Source organism: Gorilla gorilla, chromosome 13 (genome assembly GCF_029281585.2).
Source record: "Gorilla gorilla gorilla isolate KB3781 chromosome 13, NHGRI_mGorGor1-v2.1_pri, whole genome shotgun sequence".
In the NCBI taxonomy this organism is placed as follows: domain Eukaryota; kingdom Metazoa; phylum Chordata; class Mammalia; order Primates; family Hominidae; genus Gorilla; species Gorilla gorilla.
In genome coordinates, this window is record NC_073237.2 from 119,971,652 (window position 1) to 119,988,364 (window position 16,713).

Here is a 16,713-nt window from a genome sequence, read left to right on the forward strand (position 1 = left end):
GGAACCTGTGGATGCAGAGTGCCAATTATATGTTACCTCTCAGAGCCTCAGCTTCCCTATCTGCAAGTGTGAATATCTCCTACTTCGCAGAGAGTGTCTCAGGAACGCTCAAACATGAAAACAGGTCAAGTCCTCAGCACAGTGGTCGGCAAGTACTCAAAAGATGTTAAAGTCTCCTCCAACCCTTTCCCTTTCTTGCCATGAGCCTATGAATGAAACTATCAGGTGAGATTTTTCATGCAAATATCACTTTTTATTTCATTTTATTTTGAGACAGGGTCTTTGTCACCCAGGCTGGAGTGTGGTGGCACAATTATGGCTCACTGCAGCCTCGAACTCCTGGGCTTGGCTTGAGTGATCCTCTTGCCTCAGCCTTCTGAGTAGCTGGAACTATAGCTGTGTGTCACCACACCTGGCTAGTTTTGTTGTTGTTGTTGTTGTTTTTAATTTTATGTAGAGATGAGGTCTCACTGTGTTGCCCAGGCTGTTTTTTAATAAAGCAAGAATAGGATCACTTGGCACTAATAAATGTCACATGGGACATCTCTGTTCTTGTGAGGACACATATACAAGTCACCATTTATACCTGGATGTAACTATGGCTCAGAATTTTGCATCAATTGCAGCCTTAACAAATGTGAACTACATCTTACTTCTGTCTACATGTGGAGTCATACAAAGAAGCAAAATGGTACAATGGTAAACAAGAAACACTCTTCTTTACTCTGTTAAAAAATAAATATCAAAAAAAGAGAAAGGAACAAAGCATGAAAGACTTTCTATGCCAGGGGAAAAATGAAAAGAAAAAACTAGTTAAAATAGTGCCAACGCAATTGACAGAAATTCCAGTTCTTTGAAATGCAAAGGAAAAAAAACCCCATTACTTTCCCCTTGCCTGTAAATAAATGAATCCTATATTATTTTGTGTAAAAGCTCCATAGTTAAATTGGGAACCTTGTTGTAGACATAGACAAATGTGGCCTCTGGATCCCGAGACCCAGATGAGCTTTGATTTGGCACCTGGATGCTGTCCTCTGAATGGCGGCTCAGTGCTGTTTTAAGCACTTGTATATTTGCAAAACCAGGCTTCTAGGGACCCATGGCTAAGCATTCCTAGGTAAAAGATGGTGAAAGCAGCAGAATGCCAGGAGCTCCCCATGCACCCATCACACGCCTCTTGAAACTGCATTAGAGGGGAGAAGCAGCTGGGGGCCCCCCAACTGGTCCCTGGGTCTCACTCCCCCTGCTCCTACTGCCTTGAACTACCACATAGTACATAAAATACATTCATACCCTCAAACTGAGGTGTAGAAAAAATAACTAATTCATAAAAAGTACTTGAAAACAGAGAAGAAAAGACACAATCTAGTAAAAGTGGTGCTAATACTTTGAAGAAAGCCATCACTACAAACACCTCTGTCACAGCTTGGTAGCAAAGAAGCTCAGGTTTGGGACACTGACCCATCTGAATTTTATGTACATGTTTTTGATGTGTAATTTCCTAAAGAATTACCTTGATCTTTGCAAATATCAATTTACTTTATTAACATGGTTAAGTGGTTTCCAAGCATTTTATACGGAAGGACTGTGTTTCTAATGGCCCAGAAGGAGAAGGCCTGACCATGTCCCTCCTCCATTTACACCCTTCAATGGCTCTCCATTGCCCTATAAAGTTCAAACTCTTTACTGCAGCCTCCAAGGCCCTGGATGGGCTGGGCCTGGCCTGCTTACCTCAGCTCATGCTCCTATCGGAGGCTGAACTACTCATATCTCCTGGAAAGCCCCCTTTGCCTACACCTAAGTCTTTGCAGATGCTGCTCTCTGCTCCCTGGTTTACCTAATTCTTATATTTATCTGCTAGGTTTCAGTGTGGGCATTCTCTTCCTCTGAGAAGCATTATTCTCAAGGCTAGGGTCAGCATCTCTCCTCCCAGAGCCTACAGCATCCCAAATTCACTACAATTACTTTATATTTTTCTGCATCTGGTCTACACACAATCCTGTGAAGGTGGATATTATATCACATTTGCCATTTTTATACAGAGCCCCTAGTATAAACATGGTGCCCCGTACACAGAAAGCTCTCAAAACTCTGTTGCAGAAAGGAATGTATATTGTGTCCCCACCACATGCCAGACACTGGGATATGCTCTCCATATACAGGACTCAGCTCTTAGGAAGAAAGCAAGATACAGAAAGATGAAGTATCATGGCTGGAGTTAGCACAGCAGGGAAGTGGTCAAGCAGGGGTTTGGAAGTACATTTGTCAAACTCTACAGAAGTGTCACTCCCAAGCCTGGTACCGTGCCTCTGCATTGCAGACCAGGAGAAAACGAGGCAGGCACAAACCAATTGTGTTGAAACTGTCTTTCCCTAGGACATGAGGATGATGATCCTGGGAACCCAAGAGCTCCTAAAACACAGTTTCAAAGCCATCAGCTTAACAATGGAAACGGCTTGAAGGCCACTAAAGAAGTAAAACCAGCAAGGATTGCTGACCTTTGCTGAGCTCTTTATGTGCAGGAACTGTGCTGGGCATCTGAAAGGCATTATCTCACTGGATCCTCCCAGTGATCCCATAAGCGAGACACAGCCATTATCCTCAGTTTACAGGTGAGAAAATAGAGACTCAGAGGTCAATTACCTTGCCCATGATCAAGTAAGCAGGAAGTAGAGGTGTCACATTCTAACTGCTCTACTTCACTGCCCCTGTGTATGGGTGGAACTTCATTTACAAGCCACCTGAGCCTCTGTCTGGAACTGTCATTGCTGTCACCTTTCCCTTCTCCTTCCTGACTATCCCACCACCAAGAAGGATAGAAAATACCTTCTGGATGCATCCCTCATGTCACTCTGAGGTCTGTACACAAAGCATTGTTTGTGAGGCTTGACGAGGAAGGTCTTCATTTATCAAACAGGAGAAGCACCATCGACCAGACATGACCTGGCACCTGCTACCAGAGATGGCACAGAAGAGGGGCTGCATAAATGTCTCTTGAGCTAAATTGAGATCGCTTGAATGAAAGGACAGTCACTGTGGAATCTGGCCGTGTTTTGGGATTTCCTAGCTGCCAGCTAGCATGATCATTCTCTCCAAGAAGAAACTAGGTCTATGCCAATACCCTTGGCTATTCTGCTAACATGCCACTAGCCTCAGATTGCTTAAATGAGAGAGAAACTATAAACAGGCAGAAGGAGAGAGAAGAATGGCGATCAGGTATACACTTGTCACTTTGGGAGGAAGGCGGACTCTGTAAGGTGACTAGGTTATCATTTAATGGCATCCTGTAAGAGCATGAACCAGAATTAGGTCTTTCCCCAAAATAACCTTTTTAAAAATAACAATGCAAGTTTGTAATTTATATTTCTTTTTGTGCAACAAATTTGAGTGTCATAAAAATGGTTAAAAAGTCTTCCTATGGTAGCTTTTTCTAAACTTTTATGAACATCTGCCACATTCATTTGAAGTTTAAAAAATTCTGGCACATATGCAAAGGCATAATAAGGTGCCTATAGCTTTCAAGAAAAAATAACAAGACAGTCAAAAATAAGCCTTTTGCTGAATTGCCAGTAAGAAAACTAGTGTAGCGAGAGGAGATGGGCCTTCCTGAGCACCTTCCGTAAACAGCTTTCCTTTGGCCCCAGGTCTGAGCTACAGGTTCCTGCAGGAAACCGCAGAAGGAGCATCCCTTTCACCTGAAGGGTACAATCGAACTAGATAAACCCCATCAGAAAGCACACCTAGAGCACTCGGAATCTGAGCTGAAATTCCAGGGAGGAGGTCAGGAGACTGAATTCTAAGATTCAGTAGTTCACGGCTGCCCTACACACTCAGGAAACACTTCTTTGTTCAGAAAGTGTCTTGGCTGGTTTCAAGAGTGGGACAACTCCCATTTTTGTTTTTATTTTTGTGCTGACTACACAGGAGTTCAGCATAGCAAACTCCTCCCCAGCCTCCGTCAATCAGCAGGGCTAAGATCTATCTGGGCCAGTGCTTCCTAAGCCTTCTCCCTTAACGCCCTTCAAAGGCTGAGCAGAAGAGACCTGCACCCATTCATGTAAGTGCAAAACTCTGTCTCAAGTTTCAGCTGCAAAATGTACGCATATTTTACACTGCATGTTTTACTACAAAAGGCCTTATTTTAAATTACTTACAATTATATAAAAAGTAAAAAATTCACTTTCCGCACCTGTAAGTAAAATTATGGCATTGGGTTGCCTGAAAACAGTGATGCCTATTAGAGGGCTTCTAAATGTGCTCCCAATTACAGCTTTCCAAGCATTCACTCAACGCTTCTTTTCACAAAGCATTTGCTCAGAGAATATCACCTGTGTGGCATCCTGTTAGGTGCTGAGGACACCACAGTGAATGGGAACAGTCCTTGTTCCCAAAGAAGTCATGCCCCAGGGGATGATGGAGAGGAACAAGGAAGCAAACAGCTATTATTCAGAGCAAGAGGCACCATAAGTGAAAGAAGAAAACAGAGCAGGAGGACTTCTTGGAAGAGGTGGAGAAGGGCAGGGCTGATGCATGCAGAGGGGTGGGAATGTGGATATGTTTAGGGATCAGCAGGAGCACAAGCTAACATGGGTCAGTGACCAGCCAGAAGGCTTGACAGTAGTGGAGAGACTGTGCAGAACCCAGGGACTGTGTAGGGGAGGCTGGAAGGCTCCTCCTCAAGCATTATGTAGCCCATGGTTATCAAGTGACCGGCTGGAGGGCAACCCATGCAATGTTGTGACTATGCACTGAACTTTATATTCATCTCCATACCTCCAGGACCTAGCAAAATGCTTGGAACATAAGAGGCCCTCATGTTGTTTATCAAATGAATAAGGCTTTTGCAAGAATCCAAGAAAGCAAAGTGTCAATGAAGGCAGTGAGGAAAGAACAGGGTGAGAGACGTTTTAGAGCTTTGTGAGTATTTAGAGAGGATGAGGAAGAAGAGCATTCAGCCATGATCAGTGTGTCCCACTTAGGTGCCATTGAAGGCAGTAGTGCCATTCACAGGGACCAGGAACAGTGGAAGGGGAGTGGAGTGGCTTAGAGAGAGAGAGACATAGAGAGAGAGAGACACACACACACACACACACACACACACACACACAGAGAGAGAGAGAGAGAGAGAGTGTGTGTGTGTGTGTGTGTGTGTGTGTGTGTGTGCAGATAATAAATTGTTTGGGGAAGACTGGGGGAGACATCCGTAGTACATCCAGGTGAAATCCAATTGGCACTTTAAACTTTGGACCTGAAGTTCAGAGAGAGGCAGACCAGCGTTAGAATCCCAGCTGAGTCATTGACATTGACCTGGTAGCTGAAGCAAAAGGCCTTAAACAAGGTGACTAGAGGGCACATAGAAAAGAAGAGAAAGACAAAACTAGAAACTTGGAGAATGCTGAGGCGCTGGGACATAAAAAGGAATCTGAAAAAGCCTGTGCTGGAGCAGTCTGGAAGGCAGGAGGAGAGGCAGGCGGGAGGGAACTGTGGACTCCGATAGACCAAATAGTCGTTATATTAGTGTTTCAAACCCTACAGCAATTGGCACTAACGGTCCATTGGTAAGTATTTACTTTGAATTTCAATTTTTCATACGGGAGCTTTGAATAGACCCCCAAACTTGACAAACAAAGGTAAAACACAGAAGAAATCTCTTCAATCTGATCTAAATACATCATCCCAGATAGTCCATAAACTGTGTACTGTATGTGCTTAGGGCTGGGTGATGACAAGGAGGAACTGTTAACAGAATGTAGGAGCCACATGGCCGGCCTGTCAAATTAGAAATTTGAGCAGATTTCTGTGGTCTATTTTGATCAAGATTCTCAATGTCAAACAAACAGGTTTTTCGATAACCAACTTCTTTCATTTTCGTAAGCACAATAGCACAGTGTGCAACAGTTAGTGAAGCAGGTGGTCCTCGTCGACGTGAAATGAAGGGAACAGAAGAGGAGAAGTAGCACTTCCTTCAAGACATGCAAAGCACCACCGCAGACGGACATGGCTGTAGATTTTCCCTCTGAGAGCTTATCTCCTGTGCAACACAGGCAAGCACCCTCCCCACGCCTCATTTTGCTCTAGTACAAATTAAAACTCTCTCCTGAGGAGGAAATGGCTTAGGGTCCATGTCTACAAACTAATGACACTTACAAAAGCACAGAAAAGTCCTTTAAAAGAATTGCTATCTAATTGGTACAGCCATACAGAAAGCAATCTGGCATCCGACGCATAGCTTTGACCAAGCATTTCTACTTTAGGGGTTCTATGCTAAGGAAATGAGGCAAAATGCAGATAAAGCCTTATGCATAAAGATGTTCACTGAAATGCTATTTATAATAGTGAAAAATTATAAACAACCTCAGTGTCCAACAGTAGGAAAACAGTTACGTTGTGGTATATCCAAATAGTGGGAATGATAGGTGGCAAATTAAAAATTATTACTGAGAGTAGATAAAAACATGTAGAGATTCCCAAGCCATGTTAATTAAAATAAAGACACAAAATTATAAAGTATATCAATTATGCATATTTATACAAAACATATATTTAGAGAATAAAGACCAAGAGGGAGATTAGTAAAATGGTAACAATGGTTCAATCTGGAATAATGGCATTGTGCATAATTTTAATTTCCTCCTTCATGATTCTATATACATTTTATATCACATTTACTACAATGAAGAATGCAATATTGCTATAGCAATTAGAACAAACATTTTGAAAAGCAAATCATTTCCCTTCCCTCGTTCAAACCCTTAAAGAACCCTTTCCTCCTGCCTCCTTGACTCTCACTCCCTCAACCCATGAAAATCCACAGTCTCTCGGCAAAGTGAGAAAACCCTGATAACAGAGCCCAGTGCACAGCGTCCAAACCGAACGCTCAGCTCTGTACGCTGGGAGGTGCTGCTTCAGCATGCTCCCACGTGCAGAGCTGTGACTGCTGAGACTGGGTCTCTCCACCGCCACACAATGAAACAAAGCCCCAGGTAGAGCCATCTGGGGAGGAAAGAAGCCAACTTACCTCCATTAAACTTAAATGGATTCCTATGAGGTAGGGCATGGGAGCACTGTGAAGAGAAACAGAGACACACAGCTGCTTTAATGTCTGTTGCTTCTGACAGAAAATTACAGATGGTTCACTATTTGGAGAAAAACTGTTTTAATAAACGTATGCATAGTTACATTTCCTTTCACAACAAAAATCCTAATATGACATTTTGTTCCCAAGCCTAGAAACTTCAGAAGAATTTCAAAACGTGGGCAGCAATGGAAACAGCATGGGTAGCAGGAAGAGCATCAACCTTCATATTAGCCCCTAAAGAGCGGCTCTGCAACTGCACAGCCTCAGTTGCCTTATCTTTAAAATGGAATCCTGGATTCCAGCCAGCACATTGTTACTAGAATCAAAGAAAATATACGTTAAATGATCAGCAGAGTTCTAATACAGATGGGAACGATTATTGTCATGATTACAACAGAAAAAACAGTTAAGGTTGGATGAAGGGCATAATGTGTTTCGAAGAAGAATATTTTGTATTTGCTGCTTCCTCTGTCATCAAGAGATGTGATCTAACTGTCCATTCTGATTGGACAAAGTACTTGGAGAGCTGCCAGCAAGCATCTCCTCCCCAGTTGCACACATGCCATCCCATGACACTATAATTCAGAAAGCCTCTGCCAACTGCTTCATTCACGGAGCCACGGGTTGCCTAAGTCAGTGACTGAGCAAAGGCATGAGAACTAAACTCCAATGGGTTTAAAACCTGGGCATTTTGGATACACCGGTCCTGCCGTTGATTTCAGGGGTCGGTGTGTATGTGTGTGTGTGTATACATTATCATTTATGTTACCTACCAATAACAAATGTGCTAGACATTATATGAGGAACTTTAAATTCATCTATTCTAATCCACATAACAACTTTGCAATACCCATAGATACAACACCCATTTTACAGAGAAGGGACTAGGCCTAAAGAGGTTAAATCACTTACCTAATACCACAAAACAAAGTCAGTGGTAGACCTGGGATTTGATTCCCAAGTATGCATTTCTTCCTTTGTGCCACCCTGACTTTGTAATATAGAACCTGAAATCCCCAAGCTCACTCCCCATGCAATGCTTTCCTTTGGGTTAGGGGAAGGAGGTCAAGGGATAGCGAGAAAGGGTGTGATTGGCAACTTTTCCATCTGTCTCTGTAGTATGGGATATATTCTATGAAATGTGCAGATGGTATTTTGTGAACCTAGAGAAAAGACACCTGACTCAGACTGGGGTGACCAGGTACTTTTCTTCTGGGGCAGCTGGTAGAGTAGAAGTGGATGGACAAGGATGGCTCTTTGGGGACAAAGTTGGAGAAACAAGGAGTGGTAAGTAATGAGACAGGAGAGGTTTGCTTCCAACTGAATACTAAGGAGTTTAGGCTTTATCCTGAAAGCAATGGATAGGCAAGGGAGGTTTCTAAACATCACATATATATTTTTAAATTGCTCAAACATTTAAAAATAAGAAAGGACACAATTCCCTCATTACCATTCAACAAATGAAATTCAAGCAAAAATCCTTTCTTTCCCCAGAATATAAAATGTCCTCCTTACTACAGATCTCAGCAGTAATATAATACGTCTTGGGAACATGTAAAACAGACTTGAATATTAGCAGCTCAGTTTGCTAACTATTCTAGAAGACTTTTGTATTTGATAATAGCTAAAGAAAGAACTATACACACAATTGCAGTGAAAGTGGAGTTGTCTTTTCTTCTTCTTCTTCTTCTTTTTTTTTTTTAGGTATCTGCTGTGTGTATTCAGCTTCTCTTTGCTTCTAGGGGCAAGGAAATGCCCTGTGATTTTTTTTTTCCCCTTAAACTGTAAACCATTAGTTTAGCTGCCAGCTACACAAATGCTCAAACTTCCCAGTGTGCCTGGCTCTGCTGTCCAAGCTTTTTCCAGTGTACACTGAAATGAATGTGTTTCTAATTAAGTAGCTTCAGGAACACGACAGCTTCAATGTCAAAAATACAAAGTCTGAACCCTGGCAGGAAGTCTTAAGACTGCAAATGTCTCATCTAGTGGAACCTTGTCTAATGTAATGAAAGGAAGCAGGAAGAGTACAAATTCCAGAAAAATGGCCACTTATTAATGTGACCAGAAGCACAGCCTAACACATAGAAGGGAGAAAGCACAAATCCATAATATTTAACTAAATCTTATCACCCTTCCCATCTCCTACATTTAATCATGCAATTGACCAGTGACCATGGGTTTTAACCAGAATTGTAGAACTGAAATTCCAACAAATGAGTTAATATACAGAAAAAGACATTCAAACGGCTGAAAATAAATATGTATAGCAAAACCCCTCTGTATAACTTAACCGTAGGATCTTATGTACGTAGACTTTAACGCTACGCCCTTTTGTCCTACAATAAAAATCAATGATACCCTGAAAGGAAAAAGGGACCTCATGGAAGAGGCTGAAGAGGCAAGAAAGAGCAAAATGGAACTCATTCTTCAAGTATCTTTAGATAGGCATTTTTTAAAGCCCAATAATTATCCAAAGAGTAATTATGGCCTATCGCAGAAATGTAGTTTTCTTAGCCAAGTATTGTTAGAACTGCAACAGCTCTGTATTTAGAAAATATTTAAAACACATTTATTCTGAAATCATAGCAGCTCCATGTTTTGTATGAATGCAAATTTGGACAAATACCTTTTACATTGTCATCATTTACGTATCAAGCCTCAGATACTTCCCTGAATCTACTGCATGTTTGATCTGCAAATATATAATTATGAATTCCAAGTGGTGAGAGGGAGAGGGAAGAAAAAGAAACCCAGAATTTCCTGAACATCTCAATGTGGTACTTATCCAATTGGGTAATTCTAGGTACAGTCTAAAAACAATTTCTATTCTCACTATATCTCAATAATTATTGTAGCTACTGACTCAGTTTCTTGGAACCTCTTCTTTGTCTTTTTATTTTTAAAAGAAATGTTTGGGGAGAAAAACACCTACCCATGATTATATTATCCTAACACAATTACTTTTTCTTTTGCATTCCTTTCTAATACTGGCTCACATTAACAGCTTTATATCTTTGAAATTAGAAAGTGCATACATTGTTTTATTTTCTCATTGGCTACATGAACATTTCCCAGATTGTTCTATAATTTTTGTGATTATTAAAGACTGCATAATATTCCACCAAATATGGATGTATCATAATTTATCGAATGCTATCCCTAGAGTAGACATTAAGTTGCTTCCAATTTTCTATAAGTATCACTGTGATAAAAATGAACACCTTCATGTTGCATGAATTCCTAGACACCGAATTACTAAAAATTAAAGGACAAGGCTGTTTCTTATCTTTTGTTATATCCTAGCAAAGCATTTTCCAATAAGGCAGTACCTGGCCTAGTAGAAATCTTTCAGGATTGTTGTAGAGATTAGAGACAACCTCTGATGTACCTGGCACAGCAGCACACAGTAGGGTTTTCTCTGAGCCCCTGGCATGGCTGGCACCATTGGACCCACTCTCCTATTACCCACAGAATGGTTTCTTGTTCCAGCCCTGGTTCTGTAGGATACCCGCTCTAGGATACCTGGTAAACTGCTGGTAAGAATGGTCAAGATGCCATGAGGAATGGGAGGTGCTTGACAGGCACACACCATCTCTACGCATGGATTTCTGACTCCCAAGCACACTCTTGTCTCCCGGATACTCCACTGAGTTCAGGAGGGTTGCTCATCACTCTCGTCAGGAGGGTGCCTTTCCTTTCTAATGTACCACCAATAACGGAAAAACTATCAATGAAACAATGGTTCACGACTTTCTGATCACTTGGACACATTTTTAAAAACCTCTTATCACTCTTGAGCATACATTAAAAATAAAACATAGCAAAATAAATTGGGTAAGCTATTTAAAAAAAAAAACTTCTTCATATTCAGAATCCAACACATCTGAATCCTTTTCTAATTCAGAGGCATAAACGTCCATGTTTTTCCAAGGGTATCTCAGTTACAAAACCAAACCAAAATCCATCTACTAGAAGTGATCTTCCTGTTTAGGTTCAAGAAAGAACTTATTTGTTGCTGTTCTAGAAAACATGAATGGAAATATCTGCTTCAGTAATAGCAAATGTATATACTCTGCTTCTCTTCTCCAGAGCCTTTTAGCATTCACAGTGACTTTACCTTTCAATATTGAATCATAGTGCAATTTTGAAGACATTTTAAACGGCAATTAAACAACATGTGCAGAACCAACAATGCACATAATTAAATTAAAGTAGTGATAATATTAACAGTTATAACCAAACTTATGCATAGGCAGGTCATGACAACCATGTCACAACTGCTGTATGACTGACAGTGATTGTAGGATGCTATTGTACATCCTGGAATAGCAGAATGGGGTATATCTGTATGAAGCTTTTGTTCTCTGGGAATTACTGCACTATCTGATTTCATCAGTTACAAACGGGAGAGTAAAAGTGACTCTTTTTTCCTTCTCCCCTGAAAAGGAAAAGGGCTCTGTTGCTGGTGTTGAGGCAGACACAACAGAATAACCTTTACCTGGAAGATATCTTTAGTTTGAATCCTCTTAAGAGGAAAAGGAACTTTTATTGAGCTACTATAATTCAGTCACTTTTACACATTACACACATAATGCTCAAGGGAACTCTGCAAGGTGGTGCTATCATCCATATTTTCAGGTTAGGAAACAGGCTCAGAAAGATAAAATTTGCCAAGATCGCACAGCTGGTCAGTGGTGAAGCCGTACTTCAGACGCAAGGCTGCTGAACAGACAGCCCAAGCTCTGCACATGAGGTCACACAGCACATACTCAGTACTTAAGCTGAAAGGAAAAGAGCACTGGGGTACCAAAAGGGCTATTCGCCAGTCCTCTTGGTTCCAGGTCTGTGATGCCGAGCGCTTCTCTGACAGGTAAGTCCTACGGCATGAGCTTATTCCCAGCAAGGAAGAAGCAAGAATATGGAAACTGCAGACTTACTAACTATCCTGTAGTCCTTGTTCATTATTACCGCACTTTCACAATTTGTTTAATTCCTTTCCCCCAGATAACCAGGGCTCTGCTAATCATGTTCCCCTGAGGTGAGCAGCTACTAACTGGAAATGAGTCCAGTGAAATAAAGGAACACTGGCTGCTTAAAAAAAAAAAAAAAAAAAATACAGCTTCCCAAGACAAAGTGGGAGGGGAGAGGAAACAAGCGAGAGGCGGTCCCTCCACCTCCAGGTGGGCAACACCTCTGCTATCATGAAGGAACACAGCTTAGGGCAGCCCAGGGATTTGGAAAGATCACTGTTTACACATAGGCATCCACGTTACAATATACATATCACAGTGTCACCTTACCTCTCAGAGGCCCACCACCTTCTTAATTAAATACCCTGATCAGGCAAAGGGGATCCCACAGTCAGAAAGAAAAACTCTGAAGGAGGTCTTAAGTGAGCTTTTCTTTCTTTTTTTGTAAAAGACACAAACGTGTAAACACAGATTGTCTTGTGGTTTTAAATTCTGCTCGAAATAATGAGCCTAGCTTTATTAGAGAGGTTAAAGGACAAGAGAACGGGAAAAAGAAAAAGAACAGACACCAGAGAACATATCTTGCTGGAGAATGCGAATGATCATGGTTTTGGGCTTACTGAGAGCGATGAGACAGCTGCTCTTCAGGCTAATGTAACTGCCAGTGTAGGAGAGGAAGCCAGTAAGAGCAGCCACCACTGACTGCAAATTTGCCAAGAGCCAGCATAGGCTAAGGCATTTTCCTCATTAGATTCTCACCACAGCAGCATAAGGAGGGTACTATCAGAACTACCATTTCACAGATGGAAAAACTAAGATTGGAAAAGCTAAATCATTCATCTGACGTCACACAGCTAGTAAGTGGCAGAACTGGGACTAGAACCCAAGCCCATGATACGGGGATAAAGCAAGCTTCTTATTTCCTGGAGACCAGCATTCCCACAGCCTGCAGAGGAAGGAGGTTAGGTGGTTTTCACTAATCTGCTCCCTAAGGGCTGGCCTGCAGCTGTGACAAGACCTAGGAGCTTCTACATTCTGTCTGAGCTCCTCCTCCCCTGCTACCTTTTCCATCACAGGAAGCTTCTGGTCCCTGAAGTGCCTCTGAGCTCGTCTCAGTCACATGGTGGCCCCACAGGCCTCAGCTTCACTATTCCTTCAAGTCCTACTGAAGCCATGTTGCCTGCCTCTCAGATTGCCCAGTGGTGGCTAACACCTCTCTTGGTAGGGGCTTTTGTCCGGGTTACCCATTTGGCATAAAGCATGTGCTGATTTGAAGGGTGACTCTAGATTGTCAGTCACAAAAGCACAGAATCCTGTTTCCCAGAGCCTCCCATGGTGCCATGTGCAGAGCAGGAAGGGTAAAACAGTCGAGCTATTTACTGAGCACACACCACATTTCAAGGGCTGCATGGGAGGCTCCAGCCGCCTTATCTCATTTAATCCTCAAATAATCCAATTTACACCATCCATTTTATAGCTTTTTTCTGAGACAGAGTCTTGCTCTGTTGCCCAGGCTAGAGTGCAGTGGTGCGATCTTGGCCCACTGCAACCTCTGTCTCCTGGGTTCAAGTGATTCTCCTGCCTCAGTCTCTCGAGTTGCTGGGATTACAGGCGCGTACTACCACGCCTGGCTGGTTTTGTATTTTTAGTGGAGACAGGGTTTCACCATGTTGCCCAGGTTGGTCTCGAACTCCTGACCTCAGGTGATCCACCTGCCTCGGCCTTCCAAAGTACTGGGATTATGGGTGTGAGCCACTGTGCCTGGCCATTTTATAGACTTAAAAAGGTATTCTCAAAAACGTGCCTATGGGATCACCCAGTTAATGGTGATCCCAGCCCAAATCCTTCTACTTCCAAGTCTCTTACGCTACTCTTACTTGCTAGTGACTTCTCCTAACCATTATGCTACTGTCGACAAAAAATGGTTACTGGATAATTATAGCTAAAAAAGTAAAATAGCTAGTGGGTTCATAGTCAGAATAAAACTATATTTGCCTTACTAGCTGGAATTGACTGATACTCTTTTCTGTTCTAAGCGGGATTTAAGGCAATTTATATGAATATTTGCAACATAGCAACAAAAGTATGAAAAGAAATAGGAGCTAAGGGGGAAAAAAAAAGGAAGCTGTGGCAAGGTTAGTGTTTCTATTTCATGTTGGGACACCTGCTGGGATGGTCACAGGTTTGGCTCTGAACACTCTGGCCACCAACCCAAAAGGGAAACAAGATTGTGAGGTGTTTTGTGGTGTCCACAGGAGAAAAATAAACCAGCCACCCAGGAGCTTGAATTTTCAAAAGGCTCCTGGGGAGGGAAAAGTGTTTTCCACAGGCCGGTTAGTCAGTCAGTCAACAGGTATCACTAATATCAGGCACCATGCTGGCCTGGGGCAAGAGGATAGAACAGATCTGGTCCCCATGTGAAGCTCACAGTTAATGGCAGATCAAATAAGCGCATTATTGCATATGCGCAAACCGCTACAAGGAGACGCACAGGGTGTTGTCGGGTACACAACGGAAGGGCCTGAGATGACCTCATTTCATCTCTGCAGCAATCTTGAAAGGTGGGTCTCCATAATTCACAGAGGAACCCATGGCTCAAAGAGGTTAAGTGACTCGACAAAGGTCACAGCTGGTGAGAAGTAGAAAGTATGGGGTAACTGCCATGAGGCAGGCAAGCTTTTTTCTTTTTAGGGGAAAAAGTATTTAATGTCTTTCCTGGTTTCCAACCCAGCCCTCTCCGATTTATGAGCAACAACAGAGGATGACGATCCATGAAGAGACCAGGAATAATTCTGGATTAGGAGAGAAGGCAGAGATGGCCTAGTTTCCATTTGTGGTTTTGACAGCAAGAGCATGGGGCCCTGCCACAGCAGAGGTGAGCTCAGTGTGCACTGATGTCCAGTGGGCGCTGGATATGGTTTGCTAATGCAAGACACGTGTATTACTGGAGCTGATCAGTGACTGGGAAAGGGAGGACAATGCCCTTCTGAGTGTGGCTTTGTGGCTTCCTGGGGTAACCTATGCAGGTGGGGGTGGCGGAGATGCCTTCTAGAGCCCCAAGCCACTGGATCCAACAGAAATGAACACATGAGTTACAAAGATAACGCCTGGACAAAATTCTGGAGAGGTCAACATCAAAGCCTGGGGTAGCCCGCCCTTTTGAGCCTCCTTGGCCTACCGGAAGGCGACAGACTCGGAAAACATCAGGAAGGGCTCCGTGGCTAAGACCACTGCGGCAGGAGAAGTTAATCACAGAGCAAAGGTCAGGAGACAGGGCTCTCTGCTGCCACAGAGAATTCAATGAGAACCGTAACAGCTAAAGCCAGACACGGAAAGGAAGTCTCAAGTTGTGAGCCACAAGCAGCCCATGAGAGCCTGTGGAAACACATGAATGAATGAGCCACAAAATAAATAAGAGAAAAAGAGAAAGAGGCTTATGGAGAAATAAATGAAGAGAAAGTAACAGAAAAAAAAGGATAAAAAATAGCGCAACTGATAATAAAAGGGAGATTTTCTCTTGCTGTTTTTCCAGGACTCATCCCATGTGCCAAGATGCATAGCATCCAATTACCTTTGCAGCCTCGCCTTTCCATTCATCACGTTTTAAAGGGAAGACGAACCCGCACTTGCTGAGAGGTCACTCAGAGCCTATCACTATGCTGGTGCTGCACATACTGTCCCTGGTGCCAGCACCTGAAAGAGGCAGGCACACTATCTCCAGAAGCCCTGCCATGAGGTCACTTGCTGCACTGCTGAAACTTCCTGTGACCCTGATGTTACTTGGTCTGTGGCCTCTGCCTTATGGGTGAACTATGGCTCCCAGGAACATATCTAGAGTGTCGTTGCTATAGAGCCCCCTATACTGTGCCCCAGAATGTCCAGAGTTTTCTAAGTGTTGGGTTCAAGCCAGGCTCCAAATCAGGGAGGAGTGAGGAATGTGTCACTCACATACAGAATGTGTCATGAGAAATGGAAAACCAGGCCAATGCTCAGGCAGGTAGGCAGGAGTCGGGGCCAGCAATGTTGCATGGAGGCCAGCAGAAACTAGGGCAGGGGAGGCGAGCTGTTGCCCCTCCCGACATCAGGCAGCAGGAGGGGGCTGGGGAAGGTGGGAGTGGCAGGGCAGGTCCAGAGGCTCAGAGGCAGATACAGTAGCCAGGAGGTGGTTAGGCTGTGGTCCAGACAGCTCCCCAAAGGGTGGGTGGCTGAGCCAACAAGCACCATTCCCCTAATCTGGGAAGATCACTCCTGTGTTAAAGGGACACCTTGTCTTCTTTAACCCTGAAAGTCTCAGTAACGCTGGGAGTGACACTGCTGAGGCCAGTGAGAGCAGTCCCGCTATACTCCTGACATCGGTGCCTTCCAGGGTGCCTCTAGAGGGACGGGGCTAAAGGCTGAATGGCAACCATCTACACAGACTAACCCATTTTTACAGACCTTTTGCTTTTTGCTATATGTACTTTAAAAGGCTAAAAAAGTTTTTTATTTATTATTATTATTATTTTTGAGACAGAGTCTCGTTCTGTCACCCAGGCTGGAGTGCAGTGACGCGATCTCAGCTCACTGCAACCTCCGCCTCTCAGGTTCAAGTGATTCTCCTGCCTCAGCCTCAGAGTAGCTGGGATTACAGGCACACGCCACCACGCCCAGCTAATTTTTGCATTT

The 16,713-nt window shown here is 43.1% G+C and overlaps 1 protein-coding gene across 15 annotated transcripts in view; it reads right to left on the minus strand.

Moving 5' to 3' along the window:
* The window catches only part of DENND1A (DENN domain containing 1A), a 543,118-nt gene that overhangs the window by 221,117 nt on the left and 305,288 nt on the right, over positions 1–16,713 (minus strand). For all 15 annotated transcript variants that reach the window (XR_010130361.1, XM_031014509.3, XM_031014508.3 and 12 more), the window contains one exon: positions 7,019–7,064. Coding sequence is in view for 14 of the 15 variants with exons in the window: in XM_031014509.3 (XP_030870369.2) it covers positions 7,019–7,064 (46 nt within the window). In the remaining variant the exon portion in view is untranslated. The remainder of the gene's footprint in view (positions 1–7,018; positions 7,065–16,713) is intronic.